Genomic DNA, 23166 nt, shown 5'->3' on the forward strand with positions numbered 1-23166 from the left:
CTTGCAGAATGCAATTACACTGAAGTCAGCAGTCCCCATTCAGAAGCCCAGTAAGTGGCAGTCACTGTCCTAGTGCAGCCCAGATTGGTGGGATGAGCATGCCAGCTGGGTGGAGCAGGGGCACACATGAATCACATCCTAGTGGGACCGTGCAATCTACGGGTTTGGGCTGGTAGAGATAAGAGCAGGGCCTGGCTGTGGGTGTACTGCATGGGGCACGTCTGCATGTTAGCACTAGGCTGGGCTTGTCTTTCTGATGGGCAGGACAGCAAAGTCTGGCCTATTGGCAGCATGGTACAGTGACTTACAGAAAGCTGGCTGTGCTGTGGCTTGAAGGAGCAACTTCTACAGCAAACTCTGTCTGAATTTCATCCGCACGCACTGCTAACCAGCTGCTCCAAGTGTAACTAAGTCACTTGCCCCGTGTCCATCACCAGCTTGGGAGGTGACCTTGGGCACTGAGCTTTGGTGATCCACCACCTCCCTTTGCGTGTCACTGCTGAGGCAATTTCACATCATCATTTCAGGAGGTTAAGGAGAGTTAAAGCCCGGGGAAATGGTAGAAGCTGTGTTGTGGGGAAGGAGGATTGTTTTAAAGTGTATTTAACAAACATTTGTCGAGAATTGTTGATGCCAGTTGGTCTGGCACTGGGCAGGAAGATGAACTAATTGACCTCTCGGATTTTTCCCCAACCCCATTTCCTACTATTCTTTGGCTCTCTGCAGTGTCTTAGCAGTGAGTTCTCGCAATGCAGCTGCAGTTGGTGAAAACTCACCCTTTGAACTCACTTTCCTAGACTGCAGGGGATTGACTCCCAAGCCCTGTAATATAACATTAGGTTCCAGTGGAACCCACTGTTTGTGAGCAAGAAAAAACTCCAGAAGCTGCATTAGGAATTTTGTGTAGGTGAATTTTACTGTCTGTAGCTGCTCATTCTATAGACAGAATAAACCCAGTTAGGTTTGCTCCGGTGCTTGCTTCCACGGTTCTGTGTGGATCTGTATTTAGTTTCATGCCTAGTAGGTACCTACTGCTCTAATCCATATGTGCCACAGTCTGGAAGCCAAATGGAGCTTCTAGTCCATTCCTACATCCAATCTACTTGCCAGATATGGGCAATAGGTAAAGCCAAGCTAAATACTGACCCCAGTCCCTGTTCCAGGAGGGCACTTGCTGCCTGATACTTTTGGCTTCTCTCAGGCAGGCATGCAAATGTGTTAATGTTGTGATACTGGAGTGAGATGGAGTGACCTGCAGAACATTTTGTTCAGAGCAGCATCTGAGGGATTGCAGTTCTGAACTCTTGTGAGCAGCCTATTAAAGGGATGGGTCAGAACTGGGACTATACTTACACTTCAGAGCTGAGTTCAGCTTGTGAGGGGGAGCAGGTCTCCAACACTCTCATTTCTGTTTGGGCAAGCAGAGAAAGCTTTTCCTGCTTGATGCATCTGTGGGACTCTTGTGAACTTCAAGAGGATTAAGTAGAACACTGAGAGAATATCCTTTAGGCTCTGCTGCGTAAGGAAACGGGCCGTCTGGGGACACCTGTGTGGAATCTGGAGGCATATCAATGCCATTTCTGCCTATGGTTTGCTGTGACCACAAGGGTCTTGGAAGTTCAACCGTGGTCTAACCATTTATACAGTGGACCGTCTGAAAGCTGAGATGAAACCTTGTCTCCTTTGGCCAGGACCTTCCAATGACCTTGTCATCCCCACAGCCCTAATGCACACAGTCTGAGGTGTATTTTCCTACGGGCTGATAGCCAAACCCCTGGTGACACCCTAGGATCAAAAAGGGAGACACAGGCGGCTTTTGAGTGCCTTCCTCTTGGGCAGTTGATCCAAGGAGTGGTTGTGGTGTGAACTCTTATCACCCAGAGAGCTGCCTTTTTGAAGTGTGGGGCTGTAGCTTCCACTGAGGCCTTTGGGGCTTTACTGGCAGCTGTGGCCACTCGGTCCCTTTGGTAGGCAGAACCACTGTGTACTTTGGCACAGGCAAGAGTATCCCATGCTACTGGCTGGGTATGGTACCAGTGCCCTAGGCAACCTACAGAGGCTGAGGCTTAGCTTTTATGGTGTTAGAGTGCCCCAGAAAGAAGGGCAAATAGTTGTGTTTTTCATCTCAGCCCAGGGCAGCAGAAGGCTGCAGAACCCCTCTGAAGTGCAGCTGTGGAGGATGCTGGACTCTTTGCAGCCCATCTGCAGTACATGGTACATCACACAGCGGTGTCAGGGGGTCATATTCCTTCTGGAGATGAGAGGGCGATAGTCTGCCCCCTACCAAACAAACAGCAGGACTTTTGGCTGCCACATAGACAGGGTGTTGTTTGGCTCTCTGCTCTGCTTACCTTGTCAAGAAATTGTCCTTCTGGGTGTCCAAGTGTCTCTTGCAGTGAAGGCAGCGCTCACCTTTTTGCACTGGAAGAACTGAAGCTCTGATTTGGGAATGTTGGCAATGATCTGATATCACAGACTGCAGCAGGAAGGAGGCAGCTCGGGATCTGCCACAAGAGATGCATGGGTGCAGCTCACTGCTTTCCTGCAGCACCATTGCGTGGTTGCCTTCCAGGGAGGAAACCCAGGCTCTTCAAAGCCTGGAACACACTGGGCTGATCTGACGTGGGGTAGCTGCAGGCCTTCCCTCAAACTCCAGGTCAGAGCAGCCGTAGAATAGCAGGCAGTGAGCCTGAGGATTCAGCTCAGCTCTTTCCTCTGACCACTGGCTGAATTTGCGATGTGACCTTTAAGCTCTCTCCTCGCAGATGTTTTTTGTTGTGAGCTTTTGTGTCTGTTCCACAGTAGATGAGAACTTGGAAGAGCACAGCAGAGCTCGGGGGGGGCGGGGGGCTCTTGTTTCCCATCCGCTTTCTCAGGTTCCTCCCTCACCCCCCAGATCCCAAAAGCTGCTCACCGTGAGGATCTGCCTTCCTTTGTTTACCCAACTGTGTGACACTGCCGTGCTCCGGTGTTTGTTCAATCCCTTCCAGCTCCTGATCCCACTGAAATCCCAGGAAGACTTGGACAAAGCGATGGAACAGTTGGAGCTGAGCCCTTCCCTGAAGAGCCTGCGGATCCTTGTGAGCGCTCCAAAGAAAGCAAATGTGAGCTGTTCACCTTCTCTGCTCTTTTGTGTCCAAAGTTAGCCGCCTTGTTGAGCCGGAGAGTGGAAATGAGTCTCTTGTCAGTTCAGAAGGACCAGGGGATCTGCCCTGCTCTGGCTGAGCTGCTCTGAAATCCTCCCACAGCATCAGCCCCTTCCTGCTCCTCCTGCAACCTTTGATGGGTTAAATCCTGTCCTGACCATCCTCAAACAAGTTTAACCCCTGGGGCACCCCCTGTGCTTTCCACCTAAGGATGCTGTCACCGTCCCTCTGCATCCCCTCCTTGTAGATGCTGACCATTGCCAGGCTGGGTGGCAGCACGGGGACTGTTCCCGTTATGCAATGCTGAAGTACTAAAGGCCGGGGAGGGCAAACTAGAGAATCCTTCAGTGTTGTGCAGGACTGGACTGTCTCTTTTTATTTATTTATCTTTATTTTTTTTCTCTTGAGCTCAGTGGTTTTGCAGTTAAGCCCATTAGCTTGACCTCGCCTGCACGGTGCTCCTTGCCAAAGCACATGTCGTTCTGCCCCAAGCACAGGCTGTAAAACAAGGGATTTGCAGATGTTGCAACTCTCTTTCTTCCTTATATTTCCTAGAAGTACCGGAGAGGCTGAGAGTCTTGAAACCCACAGTGCTTGTCCTCATGCTGCTGCTGCTGCCTGCAGCTCCTAGGTCTTCTCTGCTCCTTTTGGGAGGTGCAGGGACCAGAGTATCAAGGCAAAACTGAGCCATTGATTGAGGTTTCTCAAGTCCTGTTGCTCCTATTGGCTGCAGGAACGTTGCAGCATTACAAGACAGCTACTAAGAGCAGGGCAGCCCCAGTAGATTGGTGCTCACCTTTGAGGTTGGTCCAGCTTCTCCTGAAGCATGTAAATATTCTTCTGCATGTAAAGAAATGCAGTTTCGACCACAAAATCCCAGTGCACTTTATCACGTTATGTTAGCAAGGCTCTGCCACTACCAAGTCTTACCAATGTAAGCCTGACTTTTGGCAAGGTCTGATGGTTCCCTTTGTGTGATTCACAGCTCCTGCAGCCAAACAACAGCAAGCAACACGAAATGAGGATCTCCAGGTCCATGGGAGATATCATGGGATCCTTGTACAAGGACTCTGAGAGGACACGGAAGTATTCAACAGGTCAGTGAAATGCAGTGCCCTGTGGGGTGTGTGTGCTGTTACAGGCAGGGCTGCCGTCCCTCTCCTGTCACAGTCCTGGAGGTATTATGGTCTGGTGTGAACCAGGCGTAATGGGCAGAATTGATCCTGCTTATTGCTGTGCTAGTGCGAAGATTGATTCTTGCTAAGTTAGACTTTCTCACTGGTTTATACAACAGGCTTCGGCCTTTTCTTACTATTTACATCTTACTGTATGTCTTGCTGTCTGAGCACAGATTGCACTGAGCCCTCCGCATGGTAGGAGCACACCAGACCTCTCTGGAGCAATGCAGGCTCTATGAAGCTACAGCAGCCCATTGTGGGAGCTGTTTGCAGTCTTGCAGATGCCATTTTTGACCTCTTGAAACAGAGACGGGTTATCAAGTAGTTGGGCAGAAACTTCAGCGAGGGTGGCTGTCCATGTGGAGCATAAAGCTGAAGATCTGGCTTTCGACAGGCAGAGATGAGCATACATTGTGTCCACAGACAGGGGATTTCACTGAGCTTTGTGAGTAGTCAAAGGGTATCTATCCTAAAAGACCGAGGCTCCTGTAGGATGAACACCTCCTCTTGCAGTTGCAAGCCATGTTATAGAAGTGATGTTATAGAAAGAGGTGGTTCGGGGTCATGTTCTCAGTGTTGCTCATGTTTTTCTGCTGACTCTGCCTCGATAGCAGCAGTGAGCGCTCATAAAACTGCATGTCGTTGGCACGAGCACTTTCGAAGGGGGTAGATGTTCTGGGGAAGATATTTGGCTATTTTTGTTTCAGCTGGACAGAAAATGTCTCGGTTCCTTGTCCCTAAAAAACCTTCTGCAGAGTCAATATTATTTTCTCATAAACGTTTTCAGTGAAACACCCCCACCACACACACACACACACACACACACACACACACACACACTCGGTTTTTTTATTGGAAGAGGAAAATGTTCCAACCTTGTGGTGACCGGCATCTGAAAACGTTCAGCTGAGTGCCAGAAAATGTGGTCTAAAATCTACTGGGGTTCTGCATTTTCGGATAAGTGAGGGCAGCTTTCACAACATTATCCACTAGTTTATTCATGAGCCCCGTTCTGGAATCAATTCTTGATGGGAAACGTTTGCTAAAGGCTTGATTCTTTATTCCCACGCCAGCAAACGGTGACCTTTGGGAAGAGATGGTGCAGAGCGAGGCATCCTTTTCCTCTTTGCTTTGGGGTATTTGATGGTGTGAACGTGGAATCATAGAGTGGCTTTGGGTCGTGCTCAGTGAGGAACGTAGTGCAGAAAGGAGTATAAGGGCACTGTGGGGGAAATAGGCTTTGGTGGCGTGGGGCTGGATGGGTGACTCTGAAAAACATGAGCATGATGGCAATATCTGTGCCATTAAACTCATGGGGTCAGGGCACAAGTGCTGGCTGGCAGCTGATGTACTTGACCAGCCCTGGCTGTGCCCAGGTACCAGCTGGGGTAGCATGGGTGGAAATCGTGGTGGTTGAACCTCCTCCCTGTTTTGAGAGAAGACTTCGCCTGTGGACAGCTTGTCAGTTACCTTCAAGTTAGAAATGTGGACACTGTCCCCTTTAGTTTATTACATGTACCCTAAAGTTTGCCTTAAATTACTATGTAGGCATTCATCCTCAAAGGGTCAGCATGGAGAGGAGGAAGACTTGGAAGCATCCCACTAAAAAATAAGTGGAAGGAGATTTGGTCAATCTGCTCAGAGCTCCCCATGCCAGCCACAGCTTGTTGGTGAGGAATTTCCTGCAAGTTTCTATCTGTTTATTGTGCCACCGTGTCCTGAGCCCCGTGTTCCCACCAGGGCTTGGAAGAACAACACATCTTGGTGTCACGTCCTTCATTTGGCTCTGGGGCAACATCATTCAGGGCTGGACTCTCTGTGACTGCAGCTGTGAGCACAAGCAGCTGTCAACAAGCCCTGCCCGGCCCTTGCTTTTATAGGGTTTCTCTTCTGCATCAGGACAACTGCTTGATGTTGGTCAGTGATGGATAAAGTTTTGGGAAGGGATCTGCCAGGGCAGGGAAGGGGTGAGGCCAGGGAACAAGGTGGCTGAAGGAAGCCAAGCCTGGCACAGGGGAGCTGTTTGTACGTGCAGCACCAAGAACTCAGCACATACAGCATGAAAGGCACTTCTTAAATAAAAATAACAGAAAGGAACATGAAAAAAAAACCCAGTAGAAGCCAGCAGTGACTGTAAGGCTCCATGCTGGCCTGGTTCACCCTGCCTGGGACATGCTGTGCTCTAGCCTCAAGTATAGGGCTTTCTATTAGTGTGTGAAACATGGAGCAGGAATCCCACTGCAAAGCACCTTGCTGCAAAGGGTAACTGAGGTCAGATGCTCAGCTGCTGCCAATCTGTGGAGTTGCTCTGAGTTCAGAAATCCTGAACAGAGCTGCTGAGATCTGGCCAGCATCTGGCTTACGAGTGTATGCCTCAGAGCTCACCCCTTCCCTGTTGGCTCTGGAGCTGCCATATAACCCTATAGGCTCCAGGAGGACAGTCCTGGAGGTCTCGTCTCTCTGCCTGATGCTGCTGCTGTTTCATGAGTATTAGTTCAAGGCAAAGCCCATTTGTGATATGTTGGGCTCACTTCTTTCATGTCTCTGGGTGGATAAAGCAGCAGTATCTCATACATCCAGTATGCCTCATGTTGCCTTAGCATGCCTTAGTTAAGCCTGCTTATTAAAGATCAGAGGTGTCTTCTCTCCCCAGCCACTGCTTTCTGTTTCTGACCCCACTGGTGCTGCTGAGATTGCCTGAGGTTTCATTAGTGGGGTCAGACAGGGCTGCCATGTGCTTTGAAAGGGGAAATCAGCTCTGGCCTCTGAGGCTGTGCTCCCAATCCTCTTGGGCAGGTAGGCATGCACAGTGAACGTGGGGATATGCAGCCACAGCACCCAATGCTCAGCAAACTGTGCTCCTTGAGGTACTTTGAGCAGCTTTTCCACCTGAACTGCTTGGCTGAAAGGGATCTGCTTCGATCCAGCAGTTCCCAGGCATGCAGATGCCCGGGCATTTTGCCTGACTTCCTTGCCTGCTGAGAAGTTGTTACTGTCCCATCCCCTTCTGCAGTTTGTAGCAGGAAATGTGACACTGGAAGGTCAAACATAACTGACCTGATGACTGGAAGTTGTTGTTCCAGGCAAAAGCTTAATGTGAAATCATGCCAAGACTTTATAACTGTGATAAACCTCACTCAGCTCTCTGGGTCCAAAGTCAAACAGAGCATGTTCAGCTTCTTGTTGACCCTGACTTGAAGACCTGGGCTGTGGGTGGGCTGTGGTAGTGAGGGATGACATCAATGCATGAGCAGACCCAACCTTGGGAGCAGCAGGAATAGAGATGCTCAGCAGAGCTAAGACGCAGCAGTAACACCATGTCAGACCAGTGAGAGGCTTTTTGGAGCAAGATGATGTCTTCATGCAGCACAAATGAGATGATAACATTGTGCCCAATCTCTTAATGGTTAAGCATTTGTTTATATGTCTTCAAGGGGAGGATGCCGTACTTTCCCAACTGGTTTTGTTTTTCGGGCTGGTGGAAAGCCAGCTCATTATGTGCACTGCAGCTCAGGAGAGTCTCTCTCCTTGATCTTGGCCTTACTTCAGTTGGACTTTGATTTGCTGTGCTCTCATCCTGCAGGAAACCTGCGAAGGAGAAAATAGGAAGAAGGAAAAAAAAAAGGCCTCTCAAAGGCTTTTATTTATAAAGCTTGAGCGAGGAACCTGGAGGGAGATGGACTGTGGGACAGATATCTCTGTGTTTGGTGTAAATCCAGTAAGCCTGATTGAATGGTCTTTTATATTGGAGTGATGCTGTTAACGTTAGCAGCTCCTGATGCGTATCGGCTTAAGTGAGAGGTTTGTGGTGTTGATCACAGTGATGGATTTATGCCAGAGATCAATCTGGCCCTGTAACTGTGCTGCAGAAGAGCAGCAGCAGAGGTGGAAGTGTTGTATTGGCTTTTCATTACAGGATGGACCCTGCACATTGCAGACCAGTTAAAGCTTCAGCCCTGAGCGGGGAGACCTCCATCACAACTAAGATCTGGGAGTCCTTTTACTTTCTGGTATTGATGGAGTATCCAGACACAGGGCACAGCTCTTAGGAGCCAGGGTAGGCTGAAAGCTATGGGTGTTGTGTGGCCCTGTGGAGAGAAACTGTCCCAGGTAGAAAAGCTTTGTAGGTGCTCATGAACAGCATTGCCTCTCTAGATCTTCCATTCTCTTCCAAAAGTTCAATCTCAGCAATATCTCTGGAAGATCATAGAGTAATACAATTGTTTGAGTTCGAAGGGACCTTTAAAGATCATCTAGTCCAACTCCCCTCCAGTTAACAGGGACATCTACAGCTCAGCCAGGTCTGTGACCATGGTCTGTGGCAGGACTTCAATGCAGTGAGTCCTTCTCTCATTGACCATTGACTTCCCCATCTCCTAGGCTCTCTGCACACTGGCCGGAGCTCTCCACCCCCAGGGAGTGTTCCTGAGGAGCAGCAGCAGATCGCTCGCCAGGGCTCCTACACCAGCATCAACAGCGAGGGCGAGTTCATCCCCGAGACCATGGATCAAAATGTAAGTGGGGCTGGTGGGGTAAATGCATGTGGGTTGAAGTGGGCGCAACGCATTCTGCATTGCGAGCATCCTTCTTGCTTCTAAATCGCCTGTGGTCCTCAGGCCAGATTTTTCCTGTGGGCTTAACGTGCTCCAGAAACGTGATTTCTAGGAACCCTACAACTAGCTGTGGCAGTGACTGCAGCATGCTCTGACACTCCAGGTAGCACCGGAGGAGCTCTGGCACACACGTGCACACCAGCTGCCAAGCTCTTGTGGCCACGGCCTTCCCGGATCCTGGGATGACAAGGGAGTGTGCCAAGCAAATGATTGCCTGCGATTGCAACAGCCTGGGGATGTCAGCAGCTCTCTTCCCATGTGCTGTTTCTGCCTGAGCTCTGGCTGCAGTCCTTGGCTCTGCCTGCAGTGTCTCTGTATTTTTTTTTGTCTCTCTCCTTCCCCTGTTGTTTTTTTTCCTTTTCCCTTATTAAGCACTTTGTATATCTCAGTCCCTCGGTAATAAAAGAGCTGCTAGATTTAATGCAGAGTGATGAGCAGAACCTCTGTCTCAAATCAGTTCCCTTCACAAAGGGGTGAACTTAGTGTGGCCATTGACCAGGAAGAGCACGTACCTCCCTCTCTGCTTGCATCTCTGCTCAAGCTGTAGCTCCAAAGAACTTAGGATGTGTGGCACCCTGCACTTTGTGGGCTGTCTGGGTGCAAGGTTCAGTTTTACAGAGCTCTTGGAAAGAGAGCACCAAGTCACAGGAGGGACCTGGAGGGACTTCAGGAAGGCACTGAGCACGGTTGCTCACTCCAGCGGGCTGCTGTGACGTCTCCCAAGGTCTTCCCCGAGGGAATGCATGTCTCCTGCACTCATGGAGCACTCCCTGGCTCTGTTCTTGAGCGTGGGCTGTGCCAGTGTTTCCATGGCAAAGCTGTGTTTTTGATGGTTTATTCTACAGCCATTAATAAAATGAGAAGTCACTCCGGGTGAGTCTTGGCAGAGTCGGAGTGCAGATGTGTCTCGTGCTGCTTGCAGCCAAAGGCTGCCTTTCTATTGTTTCCACATGACTTCCAAACACGTTTAGGAGGATTAAGACAAAGTGTGTGTGTGCAGGAGGAGGGTCTGCTTGAACCCCCTGGGGTGTAAGTCAGCCCGGTTGCGTTGATTGTTAATGGTGCTGCATTAGCTCTGCTCCTGATGAAGGTTCCCAGATGCTCCCCCAGCATCACGCCATGGGTGGCCCACTGTCTTTTCCTAGAGGTGGTTGGATGTGTGCACTGACAAGTTAAAGGCAGGAAAAAGGACTTTTTTTCTTTCCTTCCTTTCTCTCCTCATTGAACAGCCATAGTTTTTCCCATGGGTTGCTCTCAGGATGTTCTTGGGGTGCAGCTTTGAAACATACCTGCTGTAAAAGGACTTGCAAGGAGATGCTTCTTTTCTTTTGTGGGATGCCTCACTGTGGGTGATGTAACTGAGGTCTTTGTAGAATCACAGAGTTCATCAAGGTTGGAAAAGACCTCAAAGATCATCTGTTGATCTTTGACCACACCACACACCATGCCCGCTGACCACGTCCCTCAGTACCACATCTCCACAGTTCTGGAACACCTCCAGGGATGGTGACTCCACACATTATCCTGTGCTAAGATTCCTAGTTCTGTTTCCAGGCTTTTAAGTCCGTGTCATCACTCGGCATCTCTACTGGGAGAGAGCTGGCGTGGTTGGCAGAGATGGGATGGGGGCTAAGCAGGGAACTTGCTCCTCTTCGGCTGCTGCTTTTCAAAGCGTGAGGCTTTGGGGTAAGGTCTTGGGAATCAGAGGAAAATCAGACTTTCCAATTGGGACTGCCAAAACTATGCGAGCTGTTATGACAACCACTCAAGGAGGTATAGCACAGAAACAGCACATGGAAATGGAGAGGCTGCCCTGTACGTGAGGAAGGAGAAGGGCCTGGGAGCCAGGAAGGGGTAACTCCATGTGGTGCTCAGCCATCCTCTGCTCTGCTTTCCCGGCAACAAGCTGGCCCTGGGCTGGAAGTGCACATAGCCCCTAGGTTTACCACTCAAGACAAAACCTCTATTGTTACTAGCCAGCTATAAATAACCCCGTCCAGTACAATGTCTCATCCAGGAAGCAACACAAATGTAGCTTTTGACTCACTGAGCCAGTGAGAGCCAAGCCAGTTCCTCCAGCCAACAGCCCTGATGATGCTTTGCTTATCACCAGAGTGGGAGGCTTGGTCTCGTGTGCCAGGGGGAGGCAGGAGCCCATGGCCACAGTCCTGGCTGTGTGCACAACATCCCCTCAGCCTTGGGCACACTGTTTGTATCTCGATTTGCTTTTTCATCTTTCTTTTTCCTTAGGAATACTTTGAGCGCTTTGGCTCTCATTGATTTCTCAACACGCTTTGAACATCAGGGTGCTTATTAGCTCTACCTCAGCTTCCCTGCTAGCAAATAGGGCAAGGAGAAATGTTTTCAAACTAGAAGAGGGGTGATTTAGCCTGGATATAAGGAAAAGATTATTATGATAAGGGCGGTGAGGAACAGGCACAGGTTGACCAGAGAGGTGGTGATGCCCCATCCCTGGAGACACCCAAGGTCAGGCTGGGGGGCTCTGGGCACCTGATGGAGCTGTGGGTGTCCCTGTTCATTGCAGGGGAGTTGGACCAGATGGCCTTTCGGGTCCCTTCCAACTCAAGCGAGTCTATGATTCTATGAAATACAATTGATAATAATAATAATAATCCAAAGGAGGTATCACAGATGAACTTCTTACGCAAAGAAAGCTTCTGTTATTCTGTTCTTGTGGGGCCAGGATCAGCTGGTGAAAATCAGCTGGTTTCATTGGAGAAAAGTTGGTCTGTATCCTGCAGATGTTCATTAGCAGTGGAGCTTGAAGAGCCGTATTCTCACCTGTTACTTCATTGGTTTTCCTTTTCCTTCCTTGACAGATGCTTGAAGCTTTCATCAGCCCCGATGGGTCGATGTCTGGGAGCTGCCAGTCGCTGGACAGGTCTGTGGACAGGTGAGTTGCACACCGCCGTGCTTACAGGTGCTACGTTATGATTTACACTGCAGTAATCTTAGCTGCACAGAGTAGCCTGCCCCTTTGTGCCTCAGCCAGATCCCTGTTTCACCCCTCTGCCTTTCTGCAGTCACTGGGTCATCACTGTGTTATCCTCTTTTCTGCCCCTCTCTGGGCATGCTGTCTGCTTTCCATTGACTGCTCATCCATTTGGCAGGCCCTGGGTGCTGCCAGCAGCCACAGATGTGTCAATCAAGGCACTGAGGACACCAGACGAGCAATGGCTAAGTTTAGCTTCTCTGCAGGAAGCAACTGGGACACATTGTACTGAGGCAGGCGGCAGTTCAATACTCAGCATGGCTGGTCCAAGTTCACACGTGCAGAGCGGCTGTACGTTTGCTGCTGTGCATGGCAGGCTGTATATAAGACACAGTGTCCTTTTGGGAAGCAATACATACTTCTATTTTTATTTTATTTTTAATCCACATCAAAGCTTTTATTTTATTTTCCTCCTTTTTTTTTTTTCCACTGCTTTTGCCATGCAGCACCAGGGCTGTGTTCCAGCAGGTCTGCGCTGTGTTGATTTGATTGTGTGGCGTGCTTTGGGTTTGTGACTCCGTGCACTTTGGATCTGTCTCAGCATTAAGGTCCATTTCCTTTCTGCGGCTTTTAATATTTGCCTCTGATGGATTTGCTCATTGTTACGGATGCATCGAAACTGATCTCTTTGTGTTCCCAGCCTCTGTGCCCCAGCTTTGCTTTTTGCATAGACTTTGCTACCAAACAAGAGAAGCACAGTTTGGTTGTAATGCTTTTTTTTGTGAACTGAGTGAAGAGCATTAGGCATGTTGGCAAGAGGGTCTTGTGTGCATAGCTGTGTTCAGTCATTGGGTCTAGAGAGCTGGAAATGAGGAGGGCCATATTCTTCAAAGGTAGGAAAAGGAGGAAGTGTGAATCTTTAGCACGCATTGCCTTGTTTGGAATCAGGAGATAGACTTGCTGATCCCTTTGGGTTCCTTCCAACTCAGGATTCTATGACTCTGGAAAAGGGTAGCTGAATCCCTGCTGCTAATTGTGTGAGATGGCATTAGCCTCCAGAGGGCAGAGCTGGTCACCAGGCAGGGCGACCAGTCTGGCACTGAGAGAACACAGTCAGTGCCTCCTCCTTGAAGCAAAGCCGCTGTGATCAGATTTGGAATGGATAGATTTCTGCGTGCTTTGCAAAGTAATTTTCTACTACTATGTCCATTTATTAAGAGGAAAGGAGGCAGAGTGGAAAAGCAATCTGTCCAGGTCGGCTCCCTGGCCTTCACAGAATCTGAAATGAAGATGAGTGAGGCCATATCATAGAGTCATAGAGTGGCTTGGGTTGGAAGGGACCTCAAAGACAATCATTCCAGCCATGGGCAGGGTTGCCAGCCATTAAATCAGGCAGCAATGAGGTTGCCCGGCGCCATCTGCATTCATCCTCATGCAGTGTTTTCCCAATATCTTTTGTTTGACATCATTTGATGTACTTGCCTGGGATCAGTGAGCCTGCTCCCTCCCTCCTCGTGTGCTCACAGAACGTGTGTGCGCAGTGGAAGTGTAGATTTCCTTGCATGAGGAATTTGGGGGATGATGGTACAGAAAAGAGGAGACCTGCATGAATCAAACACTATGGAAAACCACATCAAATAAGCAATGTTCACACAAATGAGTACTTGACATCGAGGCAAGAGAAACGTGCAGCTTTCCTTCTGTGCCATCTGGTGTGTGAGTGTGTTAGGAGAAGTCTTCAGTCTTGTGAAGACTGAGAATGAGAACTCAGTTTGGTGGGCAGGGCTGACCAGTGATCAGTGCACCTTGCTGTGTAGCCTGGCCTTTCTGCATGTAATCACTTCTTAACTGATTTCGCAGCCCTTCTGATATAATAACATATATATGTTTTTCCCCCATGCAGCCCTCCCTTTACACAAACCCCTGTTCCTGGAAGGAAGAGTCATCCCAAAGACGCTCTTGATTGCATGGGTAAGCATGGAGGGAGGTTTGGGTTTGTTGAAAGCAGGTAGTTAAGAAAGAGAGATGCTACTGCACAAAAAGCAACAAGCAAATCATCTCCACTGCTGCGGTTACACTTCGGGAATGAGCCAGCAATGATCAAACACGAACATTCTGTCAAAACAGAAGACCCAGAGCATCAGACACAGACAGGGTTCTCCTTGCTGTCGTTAACTCTTGTTGGCTCTGCAGTAGTGGTAGCACTGAAGGGCCTTTGGACTCATTCAGTAATTAATTTATAGCAACAACTGTCTAAACTGTGTAGTCAAGCCCCTGAAGTCAGTAGATGCAAGGAAATAAAGCTGTTGCAAGACCAAAGATGAGCTCTGTGTTGGAGGAGGGCGCTGAGTGGGTCTTGAATTGGTTTTGGAGACAGCTGTGAGGTGCCGAGAAGCTGGAGACAGCCTTGTGGCATCATCTTTTGTTTCTGAAGTCAGGATACTTACTTAATACACAGCAAACCAAGGCCCAAACCCTCTGGGGAGTTATACCTCTTCCACTTGGATTTGGAAGAGGCAGAATCTGTAACACTGCGTTGGGTAACTTGCAGGGATCACAGGTTACTGCTTAATCCCCAACATCCACCTGCTTAAGTCATGGAAACTATAACGTCGTGGCTTTCACTGTGTAGAACGAACAAATGGCAGTCAGCCTCAGCACATTAAGACAGTGCTGGCCAGGAGCAGCGTTTAGAGACTGAGCTGTAGAGATGAAGCAGTCTGTCTGTGTCCCAATGTTTAACCCCCCCGGTGGTGGGGGAGGCGCTGTGCTTTGAGATGTCACTCGGCGTTGTTGCTCACACGTGGCTCGCTGAGAACCTCTTGACCCGTCCTTGCTGCTCTTCTTGCTGACCATATTTCAGCCATTATATGCTGCTGTCATGGGGAAATAATGCTGCAGGAGGCCGAGGCCAGGCCTGCTCTCCCAGGAGTGGCTGCTGGCCCGGAGCTAAGACAAACAACCCATCAGCACGGGCTGTGTCATTCCAGTTGGATGGAGGAAAAACAGGAGGTGAAAGATGGGGGGAAATGACAGATATTTTCATCTCAAGTCATTCAGTGCTACCAGCGATGCCTTCCCGTGATGCTTTTGTTGTTTAATTAAAGTTAAAAAATACATTCTTATCTTGCATGTCCATCCATCTCTTCTAGTCTTGTGTCTAATCTGTACTGCAGTGTTATTTTACTTTCTATATGTACTAAATAAGCCCAAGTGAGGATGAAAGCTTGGAGGGTATAAACTGATCTCCATCTTGGAGTCACAGCTGAGAAGAAATAGCAGGCAGGGATACCTGCCCAAATGCTGTACACCAGCATGTGGTATACAAACGCCTGGCTCTGCAGATGAACATTATGTTACCTTGTGTATCCCCACAGTTCAGCATGAAGATCCAAACGCTTTCCTATAAGAAACACTCGGGGCATTTGCTATCAGCTGATCTAAGCAACAATTGTTCTTTCCTCCTTCCAGATTTTGACATCCCAATCTGTGAGAGGTTTGGGAAGGGGGGGACCTTCCCGAGGCAGTACCACCTCTCCCAAAGTCGCAAGGACTACAGTGATGGTAAGAAAATGATGGAGGGCTGGAGAGGGAGATGCTCAGTCCAGGATCTCAGTAGGGATGGGAAGTGCAGGATGCTTGTAACAACGCCTGGGGATGGAGAGATGTAGGAGGGAGAGGCTTCTAAGAAAAGGAGAATGGAGTAATGTAGGACTTGTGTATTCTAAAAGGTGAAGAGCTCGTGGTATGTTCTTAGGAAGCCCTGAGTGTCTGCATTATATACTGATGTCAGTGCTCAGAATTTCTTGTGCTCATGCCTGGTGTTTTAACTTAGCCACATAGGTGAACAGCTTTAATCATTGGTGGCGATACCAACCTTTCCGTTCCCCTAAACTGATTGCTTTGGAGGATGCTGCTTTGTTACTTTAATAGGGTTTCTCCTGGCAAATGCAGGGTATCAGTGTCTGCTCATGGCTGTTTGAAACTGATGAGCTCTGAGCTTTGGGATCCACTCCATCACCTCACTGCTGCCCCTCCTTTCATTGTGTGAGACTGCAAGTGGTGGGAAATAAAACTGAACACGGGTCAAATTCCCAAGGAAAAACAAAACACCAAAACCCACCAAAATCCATTAAAAACCATTAAAGCTAATCTTGTGCAAGCAGTTATCACAAGATCTGGCACTACCTGTGTGGCCTTGTGGTCTTAGGGGATGCCTGGGATCATTTGAAGCGTAAATCTCTGCCCGATCAGAGCTGAATTGTGATGAAGAACTAACAAAATCTTACGTAATGAAACTGTTGCAAACCTCTCTGGAAGCATTCTGTGTTGTACGCAATCCTGGCTGTTGCTAACAGCTCTTCAGTCAGATTAGAAGTGTTTATAGGGTCCACAGCTTCAGTCTCATTAAACTGGTCTTGTTTAGTTTGAAGACATGCATCGTCTGAGCAGCAATGTGAGGAGGTGGCAATAGGCAGATCCACACTGGTGTGAGTATTTTTGCCATAATTCTTCCCCCTTATCTCCTGCAGGCCGGAGGACTTTCCCCAGGAGTTACTTCCCACAGGAAAACCTTTTCCAGCTCGTCCCTTCCAGCCGGACCAAGAGCTTTAATGGGGACAGCAAGCTCAGCACCTTGCAGTACGATGAGTACAGGCCTAAATGGTGGAACAATTGTGAAAAGGGTCTGCAGGTCTTCAGCACCTCCCCTACCAAAGCTCGGAACTGTAAGTGAACCAAAGCTGCTGGTGTCTGAGGTCTCCGTACATTTCAGTCTCAACACAAATTGAGACCTACTGAGATATTGGGCATCAGCTGAGCTAAAACTGTGTGAGCTTAACCAGGCTGGATGTGGCTCTGGGCAGCCTGGTCTGGTGGTTGGCTACCCTGCGCATAGTGGGGGGGTTGAAACTGGATGAGCATTATGGTCCTTTTCAACCCAGGCCATTCTATGATTCTGTGGTTCTATGAGTGCACTCTCATGCCATCAAGAGGCACGTTGCACTGCTTTGCTTTTCAGTGGGGGGAAGATGGAGTGTTTATCACTGTACCTTACCTTGGCCTTGAGTAGAGTGCCTGCAGGGTCAGCTGCTTTTCATAACTGTCCGAGTTGCAGAAAATTGCTTGTGCATTTTACTCCTACTGTGCTCACAAGGCAGAATCTTCAGGAGATTTGGGATGTGGGAACAAATGGGTCTGGAGGCCACCCCTTCCTTGTCTTGTTTTGCTCACAGCACCCAGAGATGTTGCAGGCACCGCTGGTGTTGCTGCATCAATGTGATTAAAACTGATTGGTCTTGGTGCCCCTGGGAATGGATGGCTCACTGTCCTCCAGCACAAGCTAATGGCACAGCTGCCCTGTTGAGAACATTGCAGACCTGATAAATGGACCCTAATGCTGAAGTCTCCCTGCTGTGCTCTATTCTTAGTCCTCTCCTCTCTACCATAGCCCTGCAGGCACCTGTGAACTGGAGGCTGGGGAAGCTGCTTGGAAGAGGAGCTTTTGGGGAAGTTTATCTCTGTTATGATGCTGACACTGGCCGTGAGCTGTCGGTGAAGCAGGTGCCATTTGATCCTGACAGTCAGGAGACGAGTAAGGTGAGTATGAGGGCAGCACTGTGTTCTGTAGCATGTGGCAGGATCGTGGCTGGGGGATGCGGGTAGAGGTGGCAGTCTGTGACACTGATGGAAGGCAAAGTGTGCACAGTGCGTTGGGTTTGCATCCATTCCCTTTCCCCATGGAGCCTGTCTGTTTTATTGCAGGAGGTGAATGCCTTAGAGTGTGAGATTCAGCTGCTGAAGACGCTCCGTCATGACAGGATAGTGCAGTATTACGGGTGTCTGCGGGACCCGGAGGAGAGGAAGCTGTCGATCTTTGTTGAATACATGCCAGGGGTGAGTGCAGCGCTACAGGTTGTCCTGAGCTACAGAGAACAGATCTGGACTGCCTTGAGTTGGATGACATTTGGATCTGAAGTTAAATTTGATACTAGATCTGATAAAGCAAACCAGAACAGTGCATCTCAGCATCCCTAGGACTTGGCAAAGCGTAGATCAAGTCAGACATCATGGTCAGGCCCCTCAACTTGTGATGGGTCAAATCTAAAGCCCCAAAGGTAGGTCTTAGGTTTGAATCTCGGAGCTGGGTGTGTTCACAAGCTGGAATCTGAACTTGGCGAATGTGGGATGTGCTCCAGATCTGGTTCCAAACACTGTGGCCTGAGCCCATCCTTAAGCATTTATTACAAATCCCTGCAGGACAAGTTATTAGTACAACTGTCCACCCACAGCTGTCACCAATTATTTATGGCTTTCAGCACGTGTGTGTTATAAACAGTGTTATTTGCTTGTAAGTCTTCTCCTGTTCAGAACAGAACCTTGTGTTGGTAGCATTATCCAGCTGAGCAGGAGTGGATTACGTTTGTGTTTTTGCTGACATTGGATTAAACAGCCGTAGGGAAACAGAACATCAGGAAGCTTTGAGGGAGTCTGAGCATGGGCTGTAGATTAGTTGAACATCTCTGTTTGCAAGCATGCAGGTTACATCAGCCATGCAGACAAAGCCATTGGCTGGTATAAACCAATGTTACTGTTTACGTTGCTGGAGGATCTGCTCTCCAAAGTCCTGCCTGTCCAGCTGGATTCATTCCCCAGACTGTGGGAGAATAAACCCTTGTTTATACAGGCCTTGTTTGTAAGGTCAGAAGGAACTATGAAGTCATCTGGTCACAAAGGATTTTGGTAGTTTGTAAACGTTCCTGAAGCCCTCCTAGCACATCTTGAATGTGAGCGATCACATGGACTTCCATGTGTTTGAGCACCTTCCAAGAGCCATCCTCTGTCTCTCCCTAGGGGCTGGCATCTCACTTTCAGGCCTTCAAATGAGCCTTGGACCAAGAAGAGTAAAGCCCCAGAGCTTCAGCAGTACCCTTGTTGCTTATTCTGCAACATGCTGGTGTTTGTTAGCAGCCAGGAAACCAACATTGGATGCTGGGGCAGCGTCCAGCAAGGCTGGAAGTTGAATGTTTGTTTTTTTTGTGATAAAGCAGAGCTCTGACCAAATACAGATTGACTTTAGTGCCACAATGACGGCTTATTTCACAAAAGCAGCTCAGGGCTTTGCTTTCCAATGGCAGTGGAAATAGGTTGAGTTCCCAGACCTTGCAGGTCAGCAGCTCTGCTTCTGGCTGGGTTTCTGATGATACGCAGCTACCTTGGTGAAATGTTTAGCGGGTGAAGCTTGAGTGCACTGTTAATCTGGCATTCTTACAGCCCCTGCTGTCAGGTAGCTGAGTGTATTTTGTGTTGTGCTCTGCCCCATGAAGGAGGGACAGAAAGGTCTATTTGGCCACAAGCCTTGAAGACCCCATTTCCCATTCTTCAGCATCAAGTTTGATGGCCCCCAGTCAGGGCGGGGGGGTACTAGGATAAGAAAACCCATAGTGTTGTGGTGAGGGAGTACACTCTACATACAAGGTGCAGGAAGGGGTAATTTCAGAGCATCCCATGTTGCTTCAGCAATGCTATGAAAGGAAAATTAGAGGTCCATCCACAGGATCGAAGCCAGCCTCCAAAGAAAGCCAGAATAGCAGCTGGGCAGAGCAACAGCAGGAATGGGTTGAAGAGCCAGAATGGTCTGAGTGACCTGGAGCAGAGCATCCTGAGGAACCCGAGTTGTCCTTCTCCATGAGCTATAGGTGGAGTCTAGCCACTAGAGGGAGAAGAAGATCTGTGCTTTGTGTTGGCAGAGGGTAGCTCTGTTGGCCATCAGAGGCCCTACCACTTTTTCCATTGGAACATGGGACACTGGGGACAGATCTTAGCTGTGTTCAGCACGTCGTGAATTCTGATCTTATTGTTTCTACAGCTGAGTGTGTTTTTCAAGCTGAGAAATGTCTTGGCGAGGCAGTTTCAGAAAGTCACTGTGACTTGATGCACCTGGCTCTGCTGCTCTTCACAGCTGGTGTGTGTTGTTTCCATGTACAGGGCTCCATAAAGGACCAGCTAAAAGCATACGGTGCTCTGACTGAGAACGTCACTCGGAAGTACACCAGGCAGATCCTGCAGGGAGTCTTCTACTTACACAGCAATATGATTGTCCACCGGGACATTAAAGGTGAGCAGATAATGCCAGGACACTTCATGATGCTTACTTCACCGTAGCCTCCCTCCAGCCCAACATCATTCCTATGCAAAATACAGTGTTGGGATCTGCTGTTTAAGTTATTTTTGCCCCAGCTTTACCTCTTGCCTTCAGCAGTTTGAGCCATGAGAATCTTGCACAAGTAGCTGTCTTGTTCTGTCTTCCTGCCTGGGATCTGACATTAAATACTGTTAGCTGTCCATGCAGCCATCAGATCTCTGTGCTGGTGCTACATACCCAAGAATTGAGAGACCCTGGTGATGGGAGGGATCTGAGGCTCCGTTCAGCTGTCATGACATGGGGAGGATAATTCATCATCTTCCATTCACTGCTCACATTTGGGGAACCTGCTGACTGAGAGCCAGTGGGAATCAGCCCTGCTAGACAACAACAGTTGCCTTAGCAGAGTGTAACTGCAGCCCCAACAAGGCTCTTTGGGCTCTCTCTTTTGCAGCTTTTTGCCTGTGCTCTTCGTGCTGTCCTCACTGTTGCTGCTCAGCTAGCTGCTGCTTCATCCCTTGGGTTTTTTGTTGTTGCATCTCTAGGTGCCAATATTTTGAGAGACTCTGCTGGAAATGTGAAACTTGGAGATTTTGGAGCCAGCAAACGCATTCAGACCATCTGCATGTCTGGGACTGGGATTAAATCTGTCACAGGAACACCGTACTGGATGAGCCCGGAGGTTATCAGTGGAGAAGGCTATGGAAGGAAAGCTGATGTGTGGTAAGGAGTATACCTATAGTATATATAAACCCCACCACTACCACTTAGACAGTCCTTTTGGGAAGCTGTAGCAGGAACAACAGACATAGCTAAGTGTTTGGAAGACAGAGCAATGCAAAGGATGAAAATGGGAGCTGAATGTTAGGATCGACGGTGAGATATTCAGAGGGAGTGAGTCGTAGCTGAAGGTCTCCAAAGGAGAGCACTCAAAACCACAGCTTGCTTTTGGGAGGCCTGATGTGTTAGGGCCATATGTGGCTCCACCCTGTAGCTGCTGTTTAAGTCTTAAAAACAGGCTGATAACAAAGTTTGTCAGGAAAGCCTTTGAGTTGCGGTTGCCCTGATTTTAGGTTAGCTAAATGCAACCTGGAGGCCCAGTGGGATCCGGTGCAGCCTCTCAAAGTCACCCACCAGCTGTAGGATGAGACGTGTGAGTCTGCTCTCACTGTGGGTGCAGTGAGCCCCATGCACTGCACTGCCCAGCTTCCTGCCTGCTGTCTCACCCCTGCCTGTCGTTGCAGGAGCGTGGCCTGCACTGTGGTGGAGATGCTAACGGAGAAGCCACCGTGGGCAGAGTTTGAAGCCATGGCGGCTATTTTTAAGATCGCCACCCAGCCGACCAACCCCCAGCTCCCCGACGGCGTCTCCAGCTCCTGCCGCAACTTCCTCAAGCAGATCTTCGTGGAGGAGAAGCGGAGGCCGACAGCTGAGGATCTGCTGAGGCACCCCTTCGTCAACTGCGGGCTCTGAGCCCCGGCTGGGAAGTACCGATGGGAGGGAGGGGGTGGCTGCCAGACTTGCGGCCCTTTTGCACTCTGTGTTCAGACCTCAGCGCTGGGCTGTCCTGGTGGTGGCCCCACTGGTCCCTTTTTGCTCGTCACCACCTTGAAGGCTGCTGCCTTGTTGGATTTTGAAGCCACGCACGGGACCAACAGAGGTCGGGGATGGTGGCCATCACCGGGAGTGTAGAACAAGAGACTTCTGAGACATCCCATCCATGTCAGCCTCAGAGTGAGCAACCTCCTGCCATCAGCAGTGCTGCAGGGCGTCCCCGCTGGCTGTGTCACTTATCTCTTGGGTGAAGTGCATTGGATTGCATCTGTCCCCCTACCAGCAACCCCAGGACCAGCGGAGGAAGCAGATGCGCGGTGACCATCAGCGCTACCCATGGAGTAACATACCGGGCTACTGCCAGGCTAGAGATGATCCTCAGACTGCAGAGTTGGGGGATCCAGGTGTCACAAGGGGGAGGGAACCCTTCTGGAGGCGGCAGCATCTCCAGCGGTGCGGCGTTCAATACTGATCTGTGCCTTAAGCGGTTACAATCAAGGAGTGATGCTTGACTCGGCACAAAGTATGGAGTCGGGCACAATTTATGCAGCAGCCATGTTGATATTTGTGTGTGTGTGTGTGTGTTTGTGTGTGTGTGTGGAGCTGCAGGAGGAGTCCCTAAAACTAGGCAGAGAGGAGCTGCTGGGTGCCCACCACTCCGAGTGGCATCAGCCCTGTAGGAGAAAGTTCAAGCCACAGTTGGGTTCCAGTCTCCTTGACCAACACTAGTCTGCTGGAAAACCTATGGGGGGGCAAGCACAGGGTCCTTGGAAGTCAATGGGTGTCTCAAGTCTTGATAGGACAAGGGGGAATGGTTTTAAACTAAAGAGGGGAGATTTAGATTAGATATTATGGGGGAATTCTGCATGATGAGGGCGGCGAGGCCCTGGTACAGCTGCCTGGAGAGCTGTGGGTGCCCCATCCCTGGTGATGCTCAAGGCCTGGTTGGATGGGGCCCTGGGCCGCCTGATGTGCCCATGGCTGGGGACTGGATGGGCTTTAATGTCCCTTCCAACCCTTCTATGATTGCACGATGCCATGACTACGAAATCTGCCCCCTTTGGAAGGCCTGGTCCCCTGGCTCATGTGTGTATGTGTGTGTGAGTGTGTCTGTGTGTGTATGTACATGTGTACGTGCACGTGAGTGTGACTCGCTCCTCAGGTGCCTTTGCCTTTTCATTTTTTAAAACCCTCGCAGTGTTCTGATGTACAAACTAGGAAAAGAGAATGTAATATTATGCCATGTAAATTTCTTTTATATATATATATATATATATATTTTATTTCGGCCATAGTGTGTGTGAGCTCTCCGCGCTGTGTCACCGTGTAGCGTAGAGAAACGTTTTCCTTTCGTCGGGAAAAGGCTCCAGTGTGATATTGTATATCATCTTTACCGTGTAGCCTATACATCTGTATAATTCCTTCTTATTGGGCCAGTTATCAGTAGGCAACCACTGTACATAGGCAGAGCTGTGCCGGGGCGTGACGGGGCCTGTGGAGCCCGGAGTGACCGCCCTGAGCAGCCGGGGCTGGCAGCTGTACCCCAATAATGAACCTGTGCAGCTCGGACCCCTTTGGC

The 23166-nt window shown here is 49.4% G+C and overlaps 1 protein-coding gene across 3 annotated transcripts in view; it reads left to right on the forward strand.

Moving 5' to 3' along the window:
• LOC140248163 (mitogen-activated protein kinase kinase kinase 3-like) overlaps positions 1-23120 on the forward strand; it is a 54479-nt gene extending 31359 nt beyond the window's left edge. For 2 of the 3 annotated variants that reach the window (XM_072328649.1, XM_072328651.1), the window contains exons 6-17: positions 2991-3104; positions 4132-4243; positions 8705-8838; positions 11778-11851; positions 13794-13861; positions 15362-15454; positions 16423-16617; positions 17340-17488; positions 17654-17785; positions 19877-20006; positions 20579-20756; positions 21278-23120. In XM_072328649.1, the coding sequence (XP_072184750.1) occupies positions 2991-3104; positions 4132-4243; positions 8705-8838; positions 11778-11851; positions 13794-13861; positions 15362-15454; positions 16423-16617; positions 17340-17488; positions 17654-17785; positions 19877-20006; positions 20579-20756; positions 21278-21506 (1608 nt within the window). In that variant the 3' untranslated portion in view covers positions 21507-23120. The remainder of the gene's footprint in view (positions 1-2990; positions 3105-4131; positions 4244-8704; positions 8839-11777; positions 11852-13793; positions 13862-15361; positions 15455-16422; positions 16618-17339; positions 17489-17653; positions 17786-19876; positions 20007-20578; positions 20757-21277) is intronic. The other variant, XM_072328652.1, reaches the window with a different exon arrangement.
• The last annotated feature ends 46 nt before the right edge of the window (positions 23121-23166 follow it).

Source organism: Excalfactoria chinensis, chromosome 2, assembly GCF_039878825.1.
Source record: "Excalfactoria chinensis isolate bCotChi1 chromosome 2, bCotChi1.hap2, whole genome shotgun sequence".
Lineage (NCBI taxonomy): Eukaryota > Metazoa > Chordata > Aves > Galliformes > Phasianidae > Excalfactoria > Excalfactoria chinensis.